General features: G+C 39.2%; 1 protein-coding gene across 1 annotated transcript in view; it reads left to right on the top strand.

The window, feature by feature from the left end:
* The first annotated feature begins 1134 nt into the window (after positions 1-1134).
* lrp2b (low density lipoprotein receptor-related protein 2b) overlaps positions 1135-19908 on the top strand; it is a 43328-nt gene continuing 24554 nt past the window's right edge. The window contains exons 1-39 of the mRNA XM_085360250.1: positions 1135-1201; positions 2728-2838; positions 3020-3142; positions 3659-3775; positions 3869-3979; positions 5189-5305; positions 5415-5531; positions 5795-5938; positions 6404-6520; positions 6776-6904; positions 7110-7279; positions 7380-7603; positions 7868-8074; positions 8162-8364; positions 8650-8790; positions 9029-9238; positions 9367-9559; positions 9860-9985; positions 10107-10237; positions 10770-10907; positions 11099-11377; positions 11470-11709; positions 11828-11950; positions 12152-12268; positions 12398-12775; positions 12964-13212; positions 13317-13525; positions 13620-13804; positions 13958-14186; positions 14454-14631; positions 15183-15311; positions 15493-15659; positions 15909-16052; positions 16550-16659; positions 17153-17330; positions 17417-17630; positions 18431-18667; positions 18787-18978; positions 19089-19561. Of these exons, the coding sequence (XP_085216376.1) occupies positions 1135-1201; positions 2728-2838; positions 3020-3142; positions 3659-3775; positions 3869-3979; positions 5189-5305; positions 5415-5531; positions 5795-5938; positions 6404-6520; positions 6776-6904; positions 7110-7279; positions 7380-7603; positions 7868-8074; positions 8162-8364; positions 8650-8790; positions 9029-9238; positions 9367-9559; positions 9860-9985; positions 10107-10237; positions 10770-10907; positions 11099-11377; positions 11470-11709; positions 11828-11950; positions 12152-12268; positions 12398-12775; positions 12964-13212; positions 13317-13525; positions 13620-13804; positions 13958-14186; positions 14454-14631; positions 15183-15311; positions 15493-15659; positions 15909-16052; positions 16550-16659; positions 17153-17330; positions 17417-17630; positions 18431-18667; positions 18787-18978; positions 19089-19561 (6927 nt within the window). The remainder of the gene's footprint in view (positions 1202-2727; positions 2839-3019; positions 3143-3658; positions 3776-3868; positions 3980-5188; positions 5306-5414; positions 5532-5794; positions 5939-6403; positions 6521-6775; positions 6905-7109; positions 7280-7379; positions 7604-7867; positions 8075-8161; positions 8365-8649; positions 8791-9028; positions 9239-9366; positions 9560-9859; positions 9986-10106; positions 10238-10769; positions 10908-11098; positions 11378-11469; positions 11710-11827; positions 11951-12151; positions 12269-12397; positions 12776-12963; positions 13213-13316; positions 13526-13619; positions 13805-13957; positions 14187-14453; positions 14632-15182; positions 15312-15492; positions 15660-15908; positions 16053-16549; positions 16660-17152; positions 17331-17416; positions 17631-18430; positions 18668-18786; positions 18979-19088; positions 19562-19908) is intronic.

Below are 19908 nucleotides of genomic sequence, written 5' to 3'. Positions count from 1 at the left end.
TGAGTGCCACACATTTATGGGAACATCTCCAACAGATATGGGAAGAACTTTCTGAAGAATATTTGATTTCTATTGTTGAAAGAATGTCACAGGTGTGTTCAGCTATTATATGTGCCAAAGGTGGCTACTTTTACGAGTCAAAAGTTTAGAATATGCTTTGGTCTATAAATTGATTACATGATTTCTTTTTTAACTCCAACTGCTTATTTGTATTATGCTTTCATTTCAGCATAATATTAGGGTGGTCCTAAACCTTTGACCAGTAGTGTAGATTCAACAGGGTGCTGGAAAAATTGTAGATGTGTACACTGAGGTCATAAAGGTAGGATGGATCCATGTTTTCATGTTATTTATGCCAAATTCTGACCCTACCATCTAAATGTCACAGCAGAAGACAAGCTTGATCAGACAATATTTATTTCCCTGCTCTAAACTGACTGGAGTGGCACCTGGTGTGTTGTTCTGCTCCAAAAGCCAATTTGCTTTAAGGTACAGTTGAAGTTACTGTTACCTTCCTATCAGCTCAAAGCAGTCTGGTCATTCTCCTCTGACATCAGTAAGACATTCTGACCCAGAGAACTGCTGCTCACTGGATATTTTCTCTTTTTTAGATCTTTGAAAAAAAATCCCAGTAGATCAGCAGTTTCTGACATACTAATTTCAACCTGCCTGGCAGCATCAACCATGCCTCAATCATAGTCATTACATTTCCAACAAAATTTAAAATGTATAAATTCCTAATGTTTTATATAGAACTAAAAAATAACTACTTCCAGCTACTTAAAAGGAACCAATAATCGATGCTTTAACTTAGTTAACCTTTTTTTTTTTTAATAATCTTACACAAATATGACAAGTTGCTTTTTCTTGCTGACATAGACAACATTCCAACAATTAAAAGTTAATCTTAGATCAAGTTTATGTAAAATAGCTGGCCATAAAAAGCTGTATAACTCCATCTCAGATCACTCCTTCCTTGATTGGTCTGAGCCATACATCTACTATCTGAAGTCATTCTCTTTTGGGTTTGGGAGAGTAAGGGCACAGATTTAACATGAGCATACATACTTTGTCAAACTAACGCCAGACCTGAGGAAGACAAGATCACTCCAAAAGAAAATAGAGCTTTAAATTATGGACCTTAAAGGTCTTCATCTTCTAATTCTTTTGCTGCTGTTCCAGGGATTTAAACTTGTTCAAGGTAGGTGTGCACTCTTCATTTCAAGAAAGCATACTTTTAGGTAAGTAATACACTAGTAGTACAATAAAAAGGGGAAAACTGTGTCATACCAGTGATTTTTTTCACCAAAATGTGTAATTTCTGTAAGTGATTTGAGTTCTAAAATCTGAAAAAAGTTAATACTTTTAACCACTACCTAAAATAAATGCTATAATTTAATGTAAAAATCTCAGTTAACTGAACTTAAACAAAAAGTAAATTTTTAAAAATCTGAAAACATGTTGTGTACTTACAAAACTAAAATAATATTTTTTAAAAAACAAGAAACTACTGTATGTTTTTGGTTTTAATTTTTAGCAGTTTGGTTTAATCCAGTCTAATAACTTCAGTTCCTATTTATTTATAAATCACCAAATCACAACAATAGTTCCCTCAAGGTGCTTTATATCATGAGCTTAAGACCACATATTAATACAAAGAGAAAAAAAAAAAGAAAAGATGTGGCAAAATCATATCACCCTCTCATGAGCAAGAGGTTTGGTGTTGGTGGAAAAGAAAAACTCTCTTTTAACAGGAAGAAACCTCTGGGAGAACCAGGCTCAGGGAAGGATGGCCATCTACTGCAACCTGTTGGTGTGAGGGGAGAAAGAGAGCCACAGATTAATAATAACTAATAGTTAAATGCAGAGAGGTGTGTAAACACACAGTGAGTGAGAAAGGTGACTGAAGAAGAAACACACAATGCATCATGGGAAGCCCCGAGCAGCCTACACCTATTGCAGCACAACTAAGGGAGAATCACCTTATCCAGCTTTAACTATATGCTTTATCAAACAGGAAAGTTTTAACCATAATCTTGAAAGTAGAGAGGGTGTCTGTCTGTCAAATCCAAACAGGAAGCTGGTTCCACAGAAGAGGGGCCTGAAAACTGAAGGCTCCGCTTCCCATTCTGCTTTTAAATACTCTGGGAACAACAAGTAAGCCTTCAGTCTAAGAGCGAAGTGATCCAGGGTGATCTAATAAATTTTAACATTTTTAAACAACAACAGAGCAAACTCATTCTTAACTAAAACCAAACTGCAATCAAAACTAAATGATTAACCACAAATTTCATTTAGAAAAATGAAGCAGAATTAAAATAGCTAGCTTTTCTACTAAGTACACGAATTCAGTTAACGTTGTGCTAAATTAAAGTTTGATAATGAGTTTAAAATGATGGTCTCATAATCTCCTGGGTCATAAGTTGGACTGCTGAGGTGTTAATTAGTCATGTTTAAAACGCCGACTCACATGTTTAAAGTTCAGAAGCTGCACACGGAGGAAGTAGCTCTCATAAACATAGTAACTCATTTGTGAAGAAAACTATAAAACATGTTCATCTTACTTAAGAAACGTGGACTTCAAGCAATTAAATATCAGCTAGCTGCCTGATTTCCACCTATTTTTTATATGTATATTTTGTAAACGATTTCTAACCAAATCTGTGCATGTGAAGCACACATGCTGGCCATTAAAAAAAGAAAGAAAGATATTTTATCTCTCTACAGGAAGTTGTGGAAGTGATCAGTTTCAGTGCAACAATGGACAATGCATCGACATAGGCTGGAGGTGTGACGGAACGAAAGACTGCACAGATGATTCAGATGAGCTGAACTGTCGTAAGCATCGCAAACAATCACAGAAAAAAATCCCTTTAAGAAGTCAGACATATGTTGGTACATGTGCTCTTGCTAATGTAACAAAAATAAAACAAAGAGAAGAAATGTGAAGCCAAGCATAAACTGTATGACTTACATTTCTTTTGTATCCTAAACAACTGTTTTGCTCCTTTTGTTGCAGCACCTCCGTCGTGCACCTCACAGGAATTTAAATGTGTGACAAGCGGTGAATGCATCCCATCAGGATTTGTCTGCGATGGGGAGGAGGACTGCATCGACGGCTCAGATGAGCAAAGAACCTGTGGTATGCAGAATGAATGCTTGAACGTGGCGTCAAAGAACAGAGAAATGAACAAACACTTTTGTTTGTCCTGAAAACTGTCATAATCACAAGACAAAAAAAATGTGTACTTATAATGAAGTAATGAAGACTTAAACTAGGTGGCCTCTAAAGGTATTGTTCATAATTTCAAAAGGAACAGAAACTATACAAAATAAAAAAAAAGTTGATTCTTTAAATGATCTGTAAAAGAAGCTATCTAAACTAAGCATTTCAAGTATCTAATGTTAAAACTTAGGTCTTCCAATATTCATGAATTTAAAGTTAACACTGTGGTTTATTCATTACACAAACCCGTTATAACAGACAATCTACATTATGAACCATTTCTTTTGTAAAGTCTGTGTTTGGCTTTCAGTGTGGCAAAGACTTATTGAACCAAGAAGTAATTCTATAATCACATTACGCTCCTTGTTAGAAGTCTAATTCTCCCACAAAGTGGATTTTTGAAACAAGCCTAGCTTCATATTTTTGGTTCAGGTGGACGGACCTGCAGCCCAAACCAGTTCACCTGTCGGGAGGGCCAGTGTATCCCCAGCAAGTACAGATGTGACCACGTAAAGGACTGCGTGGACAACTCTGATGAGAATAACTGCAGTAAGAGTTTTAGATCTAGATGTAACCGGCCATGGTTACTTTACTAGATGATAGTATTCTAATTGTAATGGAGGAACTACTTGTTGTTTGCAGACTATCCACAATGCACTGAGAAAACCTGTGCCAACGGGGCCTGTTACAACAACTCACAGCACTGCAATGGACGAGAAGACTGCAGAGACGGCTCTGATGAATTCAACTGTAGTGAGTAGATAACGCTTCTACTCTTCTTGTTTTCAACTCCACCAAAGTAGGAAAAAAAAATTTATTTATCTCAAAATTTCAAGTTATGTCTGAGCAAGTCAGACTTTCAACATACTGAACTCAAGATTTCCACCTACTATGTCAATCCAAACTTTGCGATATGTAACTTGAACTTTTGAGATTGACAACTTAAAATTCTGAGTTAGTGAGTCAGAATTTTAAGATACCAATCTGAAATTTGAACTCACCAACAGGAGAAAAACATTTTTCAGTTGTGGAAACTAGCTTCCATTGTCTTGTCTGCACCTTTAAAATTCAACACTTTTCTTACCTATCTTACCTTTACATGCCTTAAAGTGCCGAGCACAGCTAAGTCAACATGTTGAGTTACATGTCTCAAAAGTTCGACTCAAAACTTCAGGTTAATTGTGAGCAAGTCAAACTTTTGTCACACTAAACTCAGAATTTCAAGATACTTGAGATACCAACCTGATGTTGGGCCTCATGGACGGCAAAAAAATTCTTCAGTAGCAGAAATAGGCTTCTGTAGTCTCTTCTGTGTCTAATTTAACAAAAATTCTAATAAATTTATGTATATTTATACTTTTTCTATTAATTATATTTTTAAAATATGCTATTACCTAAATTTTATTAGTGTTCTCCTGTTGTATAAACATAGCAAAAAGCCATTTCCAGACACCATATTTGTTTGGCCTCTAATGGTAGGTCCTGCATGGGGTGTTAAGATGATGCATGAAATGATGTTGTGCAGCAACATTGCAGAATGTTTTCATCCCAGTTGCTTAAAGAACATATTCACAAAACGGTTGCCGTGTTTTAAAGCAACTAAAAGTTTTTAAAGTTCATTTTTATTATTTTCATATTATATATTTTGATAGTTATGCTTAACTCCTAATTAGCCAGTTTTATTCTGCATAATGGCTATGAAGTATTTTAATTTTATTTGGTTTACAGGTAATGATAGCCCAGCTATGCATTATTATAGTTTAGCAGTCTATGGTGCCAGAGAGCAGTAAAGTCTCAACCTTTGTACCTCTGGATCTTTATCAGTCTGGACTCCTCGTGATTTTGATGAACCTAAATTGAGATGTGTTCACTTGTTACTTTAGTTTTTGTGAGTCATAACTCATTTTAATAATTAACATATTGCTGGACCTCCTGTAAATCCAGTCTCTGTTTTATTTTCAGCAACTCAGCATTGCCCCATCCACCAGTTCCAATGTGCAAATGGCTTCTGTATCCCGATGTCATTTGTGTGTGACCACTGGGATGACTGTGGGGATGACAGTGATGAGCAAAACTGTGGTACGGGTGAATGAGACCGAACACACATGCTAGCTAATTATGAGCCTCTTTTACATTTTAAATTGTGTTCAATAAGCACAGGCTGCCATTTAACTTACTGGTTGTCTAGATTACCAGAGCTGCAGTGGCAACCAGTTCACTTGCGCCAGTGGCCGTTGCATTCCTCAGCAGTGGGTGTGTGACAAGTTCAACGACTGTGGGGACTACAGTGATGAGAGAGGATGTGGTGAGAAAACTTGACTGATTTACTAATATGTGACATTGTTTATGACTTTCAATAAAATAATTTTTAAAAAGTTCATGAAAATGTCAAGATTAGTTTAACTATTAGACGTATTAGAAGGTTCATTGAGTTTTGAAATCACTCTTCAAGAGTTAAAGCTCAAATTATACCATCATAACAAATCAAGAAAGATTTTTTCCTCACAACAACATGAAAGAATGTTTGCATATTTTTAACATAATTATACGTCTTTCAATGTTTTTCAGATAGTAACTCCCGAGACTGTTACCCCGGTGAGTGGGGATGCCCAGGCTCGACCATGTGCATACCAGTGGGAAACGTGTGTGATGACAAGCCTGACTGTCCTGGAGGCACAGATGAGACCAACACCACTGCACAGCAAACCTGCGGTAAGCCTGACGTGTACAAGTCCCGCACTAAGAATTCTACCATTTATGATAATATCATGTCACACCTGCCTTTAATCTAAAAAACAACAACAACAACAAATGAGATGAATCTGAAGGAATTGAAGTGATCGAGATCTTGTCGAGTGTAGAATGTCTCACGTTTTCAGAACCGCAATTTGATAAATTTGGGTGTAAGGGCTTTGGCTATAGTGTCGAGTAATCACAAATGTTTACCAGATGTCAGCTGCTCAGATACTATAATCATAACTTTTGCATTCCTTATCACTGCCTTAACACACACTTGGTTTAATATTAACTTTTTGCAGGTCATTTTCAGGCCTATAAAGCTTATTACGATACCAATAACGTCCTGGCATCCAAGCTTCTTAGAATAGGATTAATTTTACACTTTTACCGTTGTTTACATTTGTCCATGATGTTCATTTCTGTGATGTTGACTCACAGGCCTGGAAAGGTGCTCAGCCTTGAGCTGTGAGTTCTACTGCCACCCATCTCCTCAGGGTGGTGCATGCTACTGCCCTGATGGCTTCATTGTAGCCAATGACAGTCGGTCGTGTGTAGGTGAGTTCTTTTATATGTATTTTTTCCCTAAAAACATCGTCTCTATGTGTGGCAGTGTTAAAATTGAATCAGACATCGACAGCACACACAGTTTTAGCAACTTGTGTTTTGCGTCCTGGAAAAAGCACAGAGCTTTGAGGAAGCATAAACTGTGTAATTTCAGTGTGTTCTAGCTGCAAATCATTTGTGTAGACTCTTACTATAATGTCCCTCACATTATACATCCAAAACATGGCTGTTTGTTCTGTTGCCCAGACTACAATGACTGTCAGATCTGGGGCATCTGTGACCAGCTGTGTGAGGATCGTCCTGGCACACACCACTGCAGCTGTGCTGATGGATACGTCTTGGAGCAAGGTCATGTTTGCAGAGCAAATGTGTCAGGTACAGAGAGTGCACACATGTCATGGTACCTGTGTTTAATTTTGCTGTTTAAAAGATGAGACTGAAATCATTAAATTAAAAAGACATTATTGTTTACAGTCCAGCTGAGTGACAACGATCTTCAAATATCATTCTTTTCCTCATATTTTGTTTGCAATTACATCAATGGTTACATTTTCTCATGTCTGTTATTTGTGTTTTTCAGCTGGGCTGCCACAGCTAATTTTCACCAATGGGGGTGATGTGATGATAGCTGATCTGCACGGGCGCATTGTCAGGATTCTGGTGCCATCCCAGGGAAAAGGTTTAGCAGTGGCAGTCGCCTACAGCTGGCACAATGACAAAGTCTTCTGGAGTGATACTTATACCAAAAAAGTCAGTTTGAATTTAATGTCTGATGAAGTTCTTGATTATGTTTTATTGTTATTTTTTATACAACAAACATTAATCCAAAACTTTGAAATTCTTTTGCCAGGTTTATTCCGCCAACTATTACGGAGGCGACATTAAGGCAATTCTGAATAATTCGGTTCACAGCGTCCAGAATATTGCAGTTGATTGGATCAACCTCAAACTTTATGTACTGGAGGCCAGGGTGGAGCGCATTGATGTGTGTGACTTTGATGGAGGAAATCGAGTGACGCTGGTGGCTGAAAACCTGCGGACTCCTCATGGCCTCGCCCTGGACCCAACAGTAGGGTGAGTTTAAATAAATGACGTGGTTTTATAATCACAAAAAGATTGAAATATGAGTTTAGGTTTGGACATTAGTTTTTGAATTACTGGCAATTTTTTCATCTACAAATTCAGTGTCAGGAAAAAAGTTTGATAAACATCATAATTTTGTGAGTTGAAGATAATTTGAGTGTAAAAGATTGGATGTCCAAGAGTCTTTGAGTTCACCTGAGTTTTGCTCATATAACTCATTTAACATCCTTTTACATTTTTTTTTTTGGTTTGTAGCTACATGTTCTTCACAGACATGGGTGGTAACAATGTGCAGTCTAAGCTCGAACGTGCCTTCATGGATGGCAGCAATCGTTTCGAGCTGGTAAAGAGCAGGCTCGGCACGCCAACAGGAATTACCCTTGATATCATCACCCAGAGGGTCTACTGGTCTGACAGCCACTTTGACACAGTGGAGACTGTCACGTACAGCGGTTTGGACAGGTAAAGGTTACATTAGAAATAAATTGTTGACCTCCTTCAGTTGTATCCTCCTTGATGTTCTTTCTAAGGCGTACTTGTTTCACATAGAAAATTAGTCCTCAATGGTGGAACACAGTCGCCACATCCTTTTGGAATTGCTTTATTTGAAAACCACGTATTCTTCACTGACTGGAGCAAGATGGGTGTGATCAGATCAAATCGCTTCAATGGCAGCAACCCAACCCTCCTCTATCGTGCCGCGAACCGGCCAGGCCATGTTGTCGTCTCCCACCCTCTCATGCAGCCTCTGGGTAAGGAGATTCAGTCACATTCAGTCTGAGGAAAACAACTTTAAAATGTCTGCTTTCCCTTGAATATAATGTAACAAGATGCCTCTTAATTTATGGTAAAAAATAAAATATTAAAAATGTATTTCTCCAGATATCGTGAACTGCTTACTCGACTAAAAAAATCTACCAACTGTGTTGTGAACAAATTTTTATCTTATCACAAAAAGAAAATTCTTTGTTATCTATAAGAGCTACATACTACACTGAGTGATGTCATAAAATGATGACATCTGTCTTGTAATGCAGTGAAGAACCCTTGTGGGAGAAACAATGGTGGCTGTGAGCAAATTTGTGTCTTAAGTCACCGCACTGACAATGATGGTTTGGGCTTCCGCTGTAAGTGTCGCCATGGCTATGACCTCCATTCGGACCTTTGGTCCTGCTTCAGTAAGTTTATCTAATTTGTAAAACGACCTTACCCTTCTCTTATACACGTGTTTATATACGTGTTTCTGTTCTGGGTTAAAAAAAATAGTTAATGAAATGTATAATAATGTGCTGACAATTTAAAAAATTACAATCCTTTCTGGTAAGCTAGATCTGGGAATTTTAAGTTTTTTTTTAATATATCATTTAAACAGCAAGTTTATATGATAATAAGCCCTGGCACTAATTTTTTGTGCAGAGGTGAAGGACTACTTGCTGGTGGCCTCCTCACTGGCGGTGCGGGGAATCCCACTGAATCTGTCCACGCAGGAGGACATCACTCTGCCCCTCACAGGCCTCGGGGCGTCTTTTTCTGGCTCTGCAATGGAGTTTGACGGCAATGAGGGGACTGTTTTCTACAACGACAGGTCCAAAGGCCTCATCTATAAGTCGAACCTCAATGGCAGTGGTGAGTTTTTGACTTGGGTAAAAAAAAAAGAAAGTGGCACTTAGGGTGCTGAGTTTTATAACCTAACCTTGATATAGTTACAGTGTTTAATCAAAGCGATCTCACCTATTATATTTATCCAATCTCAGTTCAGCAGATTTTGACAGGCTACAGAGTGGGGATAGTTGATGCCATGGCATATGACTGGACCTCAAAAGTTTTGTTTTGGACCACAAGCACCTACAGCTCAGTGGTAGCCTTCAGAGTCACAGACAAGTCCAGACGAGACATTGTGACGGGATTAGGGAACCCAAAGGGAATTGCAGTGCATCCTAGTGCTGGGTGAGTTATCAGATTTATCACAAATAACTCCTGAAAGATACTTTGCCTGAGCAGGTTTTAGTTTGTAGAGACAGGAAGGAAATTAAACACAATAAATGGTAATGAATATTTTTTTATTCAGATTTTTCTGATCATAGAAAAATGCTGTCTATTCAAACCACTTTTACTATACTCACTACTCTACACTACTACTTCCTAAACCACAGCCATCACATGGGCCTCCACCCTTTATATTCAGGATAACAATTATCATTATTCACTGTAGTCTACTGCATTACTTCACCAAACATTTCTCCACAGCTACTTGTTCTGGTCTGACTGGTATCGTCCAGCAGTAATAATGAGAGGCTTCACTGATGGCAGCAATGCTGTCCCTCTTGTCAACACAACACTGGGATGGCCATTTGGGCTTGCTGTTGACTATATGTAAGTAGAGTGGTCAACTATGTCAGTTATGAGAATACCTGCTTGGCTCCATTTAAGGAATAATAAACAGTATATTGTATGACTCAGCTACACTTCTTCTTTGTGGATTTCTCTTTGACAGGAATAACAGGCTGTACTGGGTCGATACCCTTCTTGATCAGATTGGCCACATTGATGTTGAAGGAAGTGACAGACAGACATTTACCAACATCGGCCAGATCACTCAGCCCTACTCTTTGACAGTTTATACAGGTTAATTCAACTGTACACTCATTCAGAATACTGCACAAAACACAAACACACCATACTCACCATAAGCAAGCTCTTAAGGAAACCAAGGTTAGCCTTATTATTGTTATTTGATTACCTTCTGGCTTCTACAGTATGCATCTATTCGATATTCCCCAATTCCAAAAATGGAATTGGTAAATGGACTGGAACTTACATAGCACTTTTCTACTCAATTTAGTATTCAAAGTACTTTCTACTGCAAATCTCACTTACCAAAACAAATACACAATCAAGCAGTGCTTTTATCTATGCCCAAGAGCACATGCATTTACACTCCAATGGATGCATCGGGACAAATCAGGTTTCAGTTTCTTGCTCAAGAATACTTTGACACATAGCTGGAGGATACAGGAACTGATTGATCCACCGACCTTGTGATTGGTAGCTGACCCACTCTACCAGCTTGTAACAACCACTAAATCACATTTATAACATTTAATGTATTTTAGTTACATATGCAACTGCTTGTAACGCAGCAATATCTATCTTGTAGACTACCTGTATGTGTCTGATACAAGGACCAGTGCTATATTCGAGATGAGGAAGAGGGACGGTGGTGGGAACATTATGGTCAGACAAGGAATCACCGGCATCATGAATATCAAGGCCTATACAGCTGACCTCCACAGCAGTAAGTTTATCCAAAGAAAGACACTGGATTCTGGAAAGTGCTTAGAGGTGCAGTTTAGTGCTGTAGGACCAGGACTTTGGAGTTTTGAGTGGCGGTAGGAAGTAAATGATCTCCTGGGTCAAGACAACACATGAGCAGTGATAAAGCAATCGAGGACCCTACTGACTTCTTCTCTGTGATCTTTCTGACAGCCTTCAATAGCCGATGTAACATGCTGCCAAATGGACACTGCAGCCACTTCTGTTTTCCAACTCCCAACTTTGGTCGAGTGTGTGGCTGTCCATATGGTATGAAACTTCAGTCAAATCAGAGGGACTGCATCAAGGACGATTCCGTTCCTCCACCTGACAACATCTGCGGGGACTACTCTTTCGAGTGTGACGAAGGACGTTGCCGACCTAACTCTGACCGCTGTGATGGGATTGTTGACTGCATAGATCAGACTGATGAGGCCAACTGCACAGATTCAGGTGAATGAAAAAGAAAAACGCACATGCTTAGGAGTTAGTGTAAGAAGATATTTTTAAGTAATCCAACTGATCGCCTCATTTATCTTTATCAGGAGCGACCTGCTCTCCGTACGCCTTCACCTGCAACAACAAGCATTGCATCTATGCCAGTTGGCGCTGTGATGGCATGGACGACTGCGGAGACGGCTCAGATGAGATTAACTGTCCCACTCGTGTCCCTACCAGCTGTTCATCCGGCTACTTCACCTGCAACAACAACAGATGCATCTCTGCAAAATGGGTGTGCGACGGTGAAAATGACTGTGGGGATGGCTCTGATGAGCACAACTGCAGTAAGCACAGATCCCACAAGTCTTCTTGAATTGCTGCACATACAGCTATTATGTTATTACATATTAACATACATGTTTAAAAATAAATAAATAAATGAGCTCTGTTTGTGATTATCAGATTCAACCATCACCACATGCCCTCCAAACTACTTCTTGTGTCCCGATCATCGCTGCATCAGTAGCTTCTATGTTTGTGATGGAGACCAAGACTGCTTGGATGGCTCTGATGAGAAAGATTGTGGTACGTATCTGGAAAATCATCCATGTTTTAGTAATTTTTTTAGATCTTTGGAGCAACATCGTATATTTAATGCAACTAGTTTGATGGCAGCAAAAAGCTGCAAGCCACTGATTGTAGTTGGCATATTGAACATATGTTTGTTGTTGTGCCATAAAAGTTTACTCGTCTTTTCTTTGTTTTCTGTTTCCTTTGTGTTTTAAGAGTTTTCCTGTTCCTCCTTTGAGTTTGCCTGTGCCAGTGGGGACCAGTGTGTCTATTCAAGTTATCGGTGTGATGGAGTGTTTGACTGCAGGGATCATTCTGATGAACAAGGCTGCCGTATGTTACCTGCACAGAATAATGTTTTGTATAATTATAGATTGGGAATTCCACTCTCTGCTCAAATTTATCAGAGAAAGTCAATGAAGTTTTAGTTATTTATTTATTTATTTTCTTTGACAACTCCAGCCACCCGAGGTCCAGGCCTCTGCCACGATGATGAGTTTCAGTGCCAGAGCGACGGTTTCTGCGTACCAGATGAGTGGGAGTGTGATGGTCACTCAGATTGCGAGGATGGGTCTGATGAACACAACTCCTGCCCACCTGTCACCTGTAGATCCAACTACTTCCAATGCGCCAACAAGATATGCATTCCAATGAGTTGGTTGTGTGATGGCGAAAATGACTGCCGGGACATGAGTGATGAACTGAACTGCCCCACCCCTCCGTTTACTTGCCCCTCCGGACAGTGGCTGTGTCCGATCAGTGAGGTGTGCATCGACCAGGACAAGGTGTGTGACGGCCAAAGGGACTGTCCCAATGGAGCAGATGAGTCACCTATCTGCAGTGAGTTAAATGCATTGTGTATAACATTTAAATCTCTAAATGGACATAAAAAGAAAAGAAATTAAGGATAGCTAAAATGCTTTATATTACTTAAAAACTGGTATAAGTAAGACAAAATGACAAATGTACTAGAATTTAAGACACAAATGCATTATATTACTAATACATTATATTACTAACTCCTGTAGATGAAGATGACTGTTCACTCAGCAACGGGGGCTGCAGCGACAGTTGTATTCAAGGCCCATTTGGGGCTGAATGCACCTGTCCACCAGGATATCAGCTCCTCAATGACTCAAAGACCTGCGATGACATCAACGAGTGTGTGGTTCCTGGTTTCTGCAGCCAGCAGTGCTACAATGAAAGAGGAAGCTTCAGGTGCCACTGTTCTGATGGTTACCTCCTAGAGCCAGATGGACGGACCTGCAAAGCTACGAGTAAGCAACAAGCAACACAATACAGGAACTGTGTAACTTATATAGATACTTATAAAGATACTACAGTTCTTTCAGTGACCAACAAGCTCTTTTTCCATCTTTAGACCCAAGTGCAGCTGTGCTTTTGCTTGCCAAACGTAGCCAGATCATTGCCAACCGAGTCAACATAAGACCACCCCTGATGAGTCCAGTGATCACCGGTTTAAGTATTGTGACTGTAGACTTTGACAGTGTCACTTCCAAAATCTACTGGGCTGATACCAAAGAGAAAAAGATATGGAGTGCCTACCAGAACGGCACTGGCAAACAAGCGGTAAGGCTAACAACAGAGTTTCTTGCTTTATAATCTCAACATTTAAATGAACGGTTTAATTTTGTGAGTGCTCAATATGTCCCTGTTGTTTTAGGTGTTCTCATCTGGTCTGATGGTAACAGAGAGTATTGCTGTCGACTGGGTTGGTCGGAATCTGTATTGGACAGACTCTGTCATGGAGAACATTGAGGTTTCCACTCTGGATGGTCGTTATCGCAAGGTCCTCATGAGTAGAAATATTACCAACCCCCGTGGATTGGTTTTGGACCCCCGTAACCAGTAAGTACACTCAAGTTACATGGATGTTATGCTAGTATTACATTATTTAATTTAATAGTTAAGCAAAATGCCCTTTATAAATACATTTTCACCCTTTTTTACCATACTCAAGAAGTACATCATTGACCTCTCTGTCTTTCTCATTCATGCCAGTACCAACCTGATGTTCTGGTCAGACTGGGGCCAGAACCCCAGGATTGAGCAGGCCAGCATGGATGGAACCATGAGAAAAGTCATCGTCAGCACTAAGATCTACTGGCCCAATGGCTTGGCCCTGGACTACACCACACAAAGAGTCTACTTTGCAGATGCCTATCTCAGATATATTGACTACTGTGACTATAATGGAAACAACCGATATCAGGTTATGGCAAGCGATGTGGTAAGTTTAGTTTTTCCTGTTTTTCATTATAAGGAGGAAATATTTACTACTTGTTTAAAGTTTATACCCTTTTAATCATTTTTCAACACTGTTTAGAGAACTGAGACAATTTGGTGTCACTCCTCACCACATGCATTAAAGCCAGGGGTGTTATCATGTCTGTTATTGGAGGTTACTGGCATAAACCATTCAAATACAATGAGTGTTACGTTTAAAATATAATCATTGTTCACAAAAAGTTTTTATCCTTTGTGTGTCTAACACCAGGTTCTCCAGCACCCATATGGTATGACCATCTTTGAAGACACCATATACTGGTCAGAACATTATACCAGCAAGGTGATGAGTACCAACAAGTTCCATGGTGGCAACATCACTACTCACATGAACAATGTCTACCAGCCCATGGGCATTGTGATGGCTCATCCCATCAAACAACCCACAGGTAGTTTTCAAATAAAAAACAAATCTTACTTGGATACTTGTAGCTTTAAGAAGTGTATTAAAATGTGTTGATGTCTATAATAACTGAGTACATGAGTTTCACACACACACTACAGTGATGCTCTACTGTAATAGTTAAACAAAGTTTAACTCTTCACAGAGAATGTTCTTTTTTCCTTTCTATTGTGAACCCACTATAAAAGTAGAAATTTATATTGTAAATAGTGAATAAACAACAACTTTCTGTCATGTAAATGTTTATGTATTACTTGGTTACTTTGGGGTAGTATGAATGGATATGGAGGAGGTCCTTATCAGTTCTGGTCCCCTGGGGCACAATTTTGATACCCTAAAGAAAATAGGTGGATCAAATCATGCCAGCAAAATGCTCCCAGAGGCACCAGATCCCTTCACTGTGAGCGTGGAAGGCTCAGCTTGTTCCTTTCATTTGTCATCTGTTTGTTCACTAAATTCTTCTTTTAATGATACCAGTGTGGTAGTTTAATGAATCCGATTTCAAGGCTGAAAGTGACTCTGCGCTTTTGTGTTTAGCCATCAACCCATGCAGCGAACACCTGTGCACTCAGCTGTGCCTGCTGTCAACACTGAGACCCAGGTACTACACCTGCCACTGCCAATCAGGTTGGAAGCTGGATGCTGACAAGCGCACCTGTGTTAAAGGTAATTTTGGTTTTACACCTTTCTCTGACTCACTGTTCGCAGAATTTAACAGTGCTGAATACAAATCAGTGTCAGTAATGAGTTTTCTGCTCGTGGTTAATATTCCTTTTGTAAATGTTTTGCTAAAAAAAAATCTCTCCTACAACTGTGCATCTCTTTGTTCTTCTCCATTCATTTCTAGATGAGACTCCCTTCTTAATGGTGGTTAGGGATACTGTGATTTTTGGCATTCCCCTGGATCCCACAGACCCTTCCAACAATGCAATGACCCCAGTGTCTGGCATCAGCCAGGGGCAGGATATTGACTTTGATGATCAGGAGCAGTTTGTCTATTGGGTGCAGAGCACTGTGAGTGGAGGTCTTAAACTGAAGAGGCGGAAAGAGTTTTATAACATGCAATAGATTTGAGTGTGAAACATGCATAGATTCTAAGATGTCTTATTACAATCAATTCATTATATTAGGAAGGAAATTGTATTTCATTTTAAATTTGAATAAGTTTAAAACAGAAGAAAAATGAGATCAGTGCACATCAATAGTACCTGCAGATTCTGAATAATTATTTTAAATTAATTGACTCTTTTGTTCTCATGCTAGGATTCGATTTGGAGAGTGAAAACCGACGGAACAAACAAAACTCAGTTTGCTCCAGCTGCTTTCATGGGCTCACCGGCCGGTCTGGCTTTTGACTGGATAGGCCGAATAATGTATTACACCAATCCCACTGCCAAAACCATTGAAGTAAGCATAGTGAGACACAGAATCATTTGATTATCAATTACTGATAAGATGCTGTCATGCCTAGGCTCACTTGTACCTGCAAACAAGTAAACAACACTTGAATTAGAAGAGATCAGAAAACACCGTGGCAAAAAAGATTAAATACAGATGTCGTCATGATGTTGTGTTTAATTACCAAAAATACCCCAAATCAAATATACTCATTTCCTTTTTTTTCCTTTTTTGTTGGATATTATTGTGGTATATTACTATTTTATTTTATTTTTATTATTATTATTTATTAAATTCATATATTTTCAAATTTTTGTTACTTGAAGAAGTTTAGTTTAGCAAATTATTACAACAACCTACAATTAAAAATGCTATGCATGGTTAACTCAGAGGTTTTGTATCTTTTTGATTGCAGGTTATGATTTGCCTTTTGTTCTTTTGCATTTATTATTTATTGGGGGATTTTTTTTTTAGTAGACGTAAATAAAATACAATGTCGCACTTAGGTTATCCGTGTTGATGGAAGTGAGCATTACAGGAAGATCCTTATCACCTCTAACGGAAAACCAGAGGGAGTAGGAGAGCCCATTGGAATTGTGCTGGATCCAGCCCGAGGGTAAATCACATGTTCATAAAAATTAATAAATACATATAATTACCTTGATCAGCGCTATTTAGTTTGTATATATTATATGTAGATAGTACACAGCACACAGCACCCTCATTACCATTAAGAAGACAATAGTTGGCTGGTGAATATGTTGGCAATATATTCCCCTCACTTTTGCTTCCTGTGACATATATAACCCAATTAAAACAGTAACTTGGTCCAAGACGTCATTTAACTGAATGTCTACATGATTTTTTTATTTCATGATATTAGAATATTTTTCCATTTTAGTGAAACTAACCTAATGTAACTTTTTTAGCGTAAAATCTAAGAAATCTCTGTTTTTTGGACTTTAACATCCTGTTACCTATCAGCATTAGTGTGGCACCAGCAGCAAATCTTGCGCATAGGTGTGACGTTTGACTGAATGGGAGGAGAAGTTGGCGGTATGACTCGCTGAGATCACATCACTTGTCATGTTTAACCTTTCCATCCACAGAAAGTTATTTTGGTCAGACAAGGGGTCGGACAGTGGAGTTCCTCCAAAGGTCGCCAGCGCTGACATGGATGGCAGCAACCTTGTGAACCTCTACACAGGCAGCATGGCTAACATAGGGTTCATCACTGCTGACATCTCCACCATGAAACTGTACTGGGGCGTGGCTGGCACAGGGGTGGTGAGTACAAGTTACCTGTTTAATATGTAGACTTTAACTAGAAATGTGATCACTTTAATATTTTCAGTTCGTTCTTATTTTCCCAGATTGAGCGTGGCACTATGGACGGGGCAAGCCGTGTGACAGTGGTCAGCAGTCTGTCCCATCCATGGGGGCTGACTATTTACCAAAATTACCTCTACTACACTGACCTGGACTATGAGGTCATTGAGAGGGTGGAGAAGGACACTGGCGCCAATATGGTGGTGATGAGGAGCGGCATGTCTGGCCTCCATGGTCTCAAAGTGCATGCAAGAGACAGTATGTGAATCAAGTGTCTTTCAAATAACTACAGAAGTGTCCGTTCTTTGGGTTTTTGGTGTTCTCATGCAGACTGGTTAGATTATATAACAATTAATACCAGCCAGTGACTGAGGGAATGATATTTAGGGCTAATTTTATTTCTTTTTCTGAATCTAGCTTTTTGTGTTTTGCTCATAACATTTTCTTGTTTTTCACAAAAAGTAAATGATCTTTCAGTTTGGGAGATTTCACTTGTGTGTGCATACTAGAATATACAATACTGTCTATGTTTGTGGGGTTTTTTTATTGAACATATCTGTACGTAGTACTATATTTTGGCCTTTTTTCTATTCTTATACTCATTTTTTTTTCACTTTTCACTTTTTCTAATATATCTCTAATTCACTTTTTGTTCCTGTTCTTTGTGCTGCTGGAACAAGTGAATTTCCCCACTGTGTAAATCAAGTCTACATCTATGTCTTTGTCTATGTTAAGATGCATTTAAGTCTAGGACTCCTGACAAAAAAGGGTGCGTCACCTCTGTGTTTGAGATAGATCGCAGAATACGAAGAAGACAAGTATGTGAGGATATTGGGAAGCAGGTTTAATTAAAAGAAAAAAAAAAGTCCAAACTTAGTTTATATGATCAAAGATTTTCTCTTGCTGAAAGTCACAGATTCGGCACAACACAAAAATTACTTGTATAATATCAGTCAAACCCTTTTCATGTCAGGAGATCTGGTATAAATTCTTATTCTCCAGTCAAATATGGGCATCCAGTAACGCTGGCCTTCGCCACCCTGTCTTTTCCACCTCAGACTCAGCAGGAACCACTAATGCCTGCAGCTCCAACAACGGCGGCTGTCCGCACCTCTGTTTGCCCAAACCCGACAATAAGAAGACCTGTGCCTGCACTACAGGGTTTCACCCATCTCCAGATGGCTCCAGCTGCCAAGAGTATGAATCTTTCGCCGTTGTCTCCACTCGCTCATATATCCGTGGCTTCCACGTAAACAGCTCTGACCACTCTGAAGCTATGGTGCCTGTTGGCGGATGTATGTTGGCTTCTTATTGTTGTGAAATATGAAGTTCAAACCTGTTTTCATATTATATAGCATAGATTATAATCATCAACTTTCCGTTAACCCAAGTTCCTCTCTGATATTTTTCTCAGCATCATATGTCATTCATGATAAGGTGGATGCCCACATTAAATCTGGCTATGTGTACTGGACTGAGAACAGCACCTACTCCACATACAAGGGTATTTTCAAAGCCAGAACTGATGGAGGGCATTACACCAGAGTTCTCCCTTCAGGAGTTGGCGTAAGAGGCATTCAGGGTCTGGCTGTTGACTGGATTGCAAGTATGTGGCAACATCCACCAACAATTTTATCCATCCACCTCCACTAGCATTAATGTAAAATGTAAAGAATCTGCAAAAATAATGTAGAATTTCTCTATTTACTTTTTCAGATAACTTGTATTTCACCAATGCTCATAAAACCGAAACCTACCTGGAGGTGATGGCCATCAACACGACCTTCCGAATGATTCTCATTAAGTCCTCTGAGGATCAGCCCCGGGATGTGGCTGTCAGCCCTAAACTTCGCTACCTCTTTTGGACTGATGCTGGTCAGACACCGAAGATTGAGCGGGCCTTGCTGGATGGCACAAACCGCACAGTGTTGGCATCAGAGAGCTTAGCGTCACCTCGTGGCCTAACAGTTGATTACAGTAATAACTTCCTCTACTGGACAGATGATGTTCTTGATATGATCTCACGCATAGCCATAGACGGCACAGAGAGGCAGATTATCCGGTATGGGAGCCGGTATCCATCTCCAATGGGACTAGCTATATTAGGAAACTACATTCTGTGGGTGGATAAAAGGCTTGGAAAGCTCTTCCAAGCCAGTAAGGACCCAGCCAATACCGACCAGCCAGAGGTGAACATTGAATTTGCCTAATTTAGCACACAGTTGTAGTTTTAGCTGTCATTCTCTCCAGTGATAGCTTACAATAATATAAAGTACAGGTAAACAGAAAATCCTCTTTTAAGAATCTGGAAATTAAATACATCTGATGTCAGTTTTTGGTTTACTTGCTTAATAGTTAAGCTATAATATAACATAATATAATATAATAGTGCTCGTCAAATTTAGCTTGGGTACATAAGAACCGTTTTTCTGTCTGTAGTATTGTAAGAGAGAGTTTGAGCTAACAGCGAGCAAAAAATTGGCATACTTTTTGTGATAGCAGTTGGAATTAGTTGTGGGCATTTAACAATCATTCT

This window comes from Diplotaxodon limnothrissa, linkage group LG8 (genome assembly GCF_057381915.1).
Source record: "Diplotaxodon limnothrissa isolate DT_005_m linkage group LG8, D_limnothrissa_male_GT1.1, whole genome shotgun sequence".
Lineage (NCBI taxonomy): Eukaryota > Metazoa > Chordata > Actinopteri > Cichliformes > Cichlidae > Diplotaxodon > Diplotaxodon limnothrissa.
The sequence above is the reverse complement of the archived record's forward strand: the minus strand, read 5'-3'. Positions and strand labels throughout refer to the sequence as shown.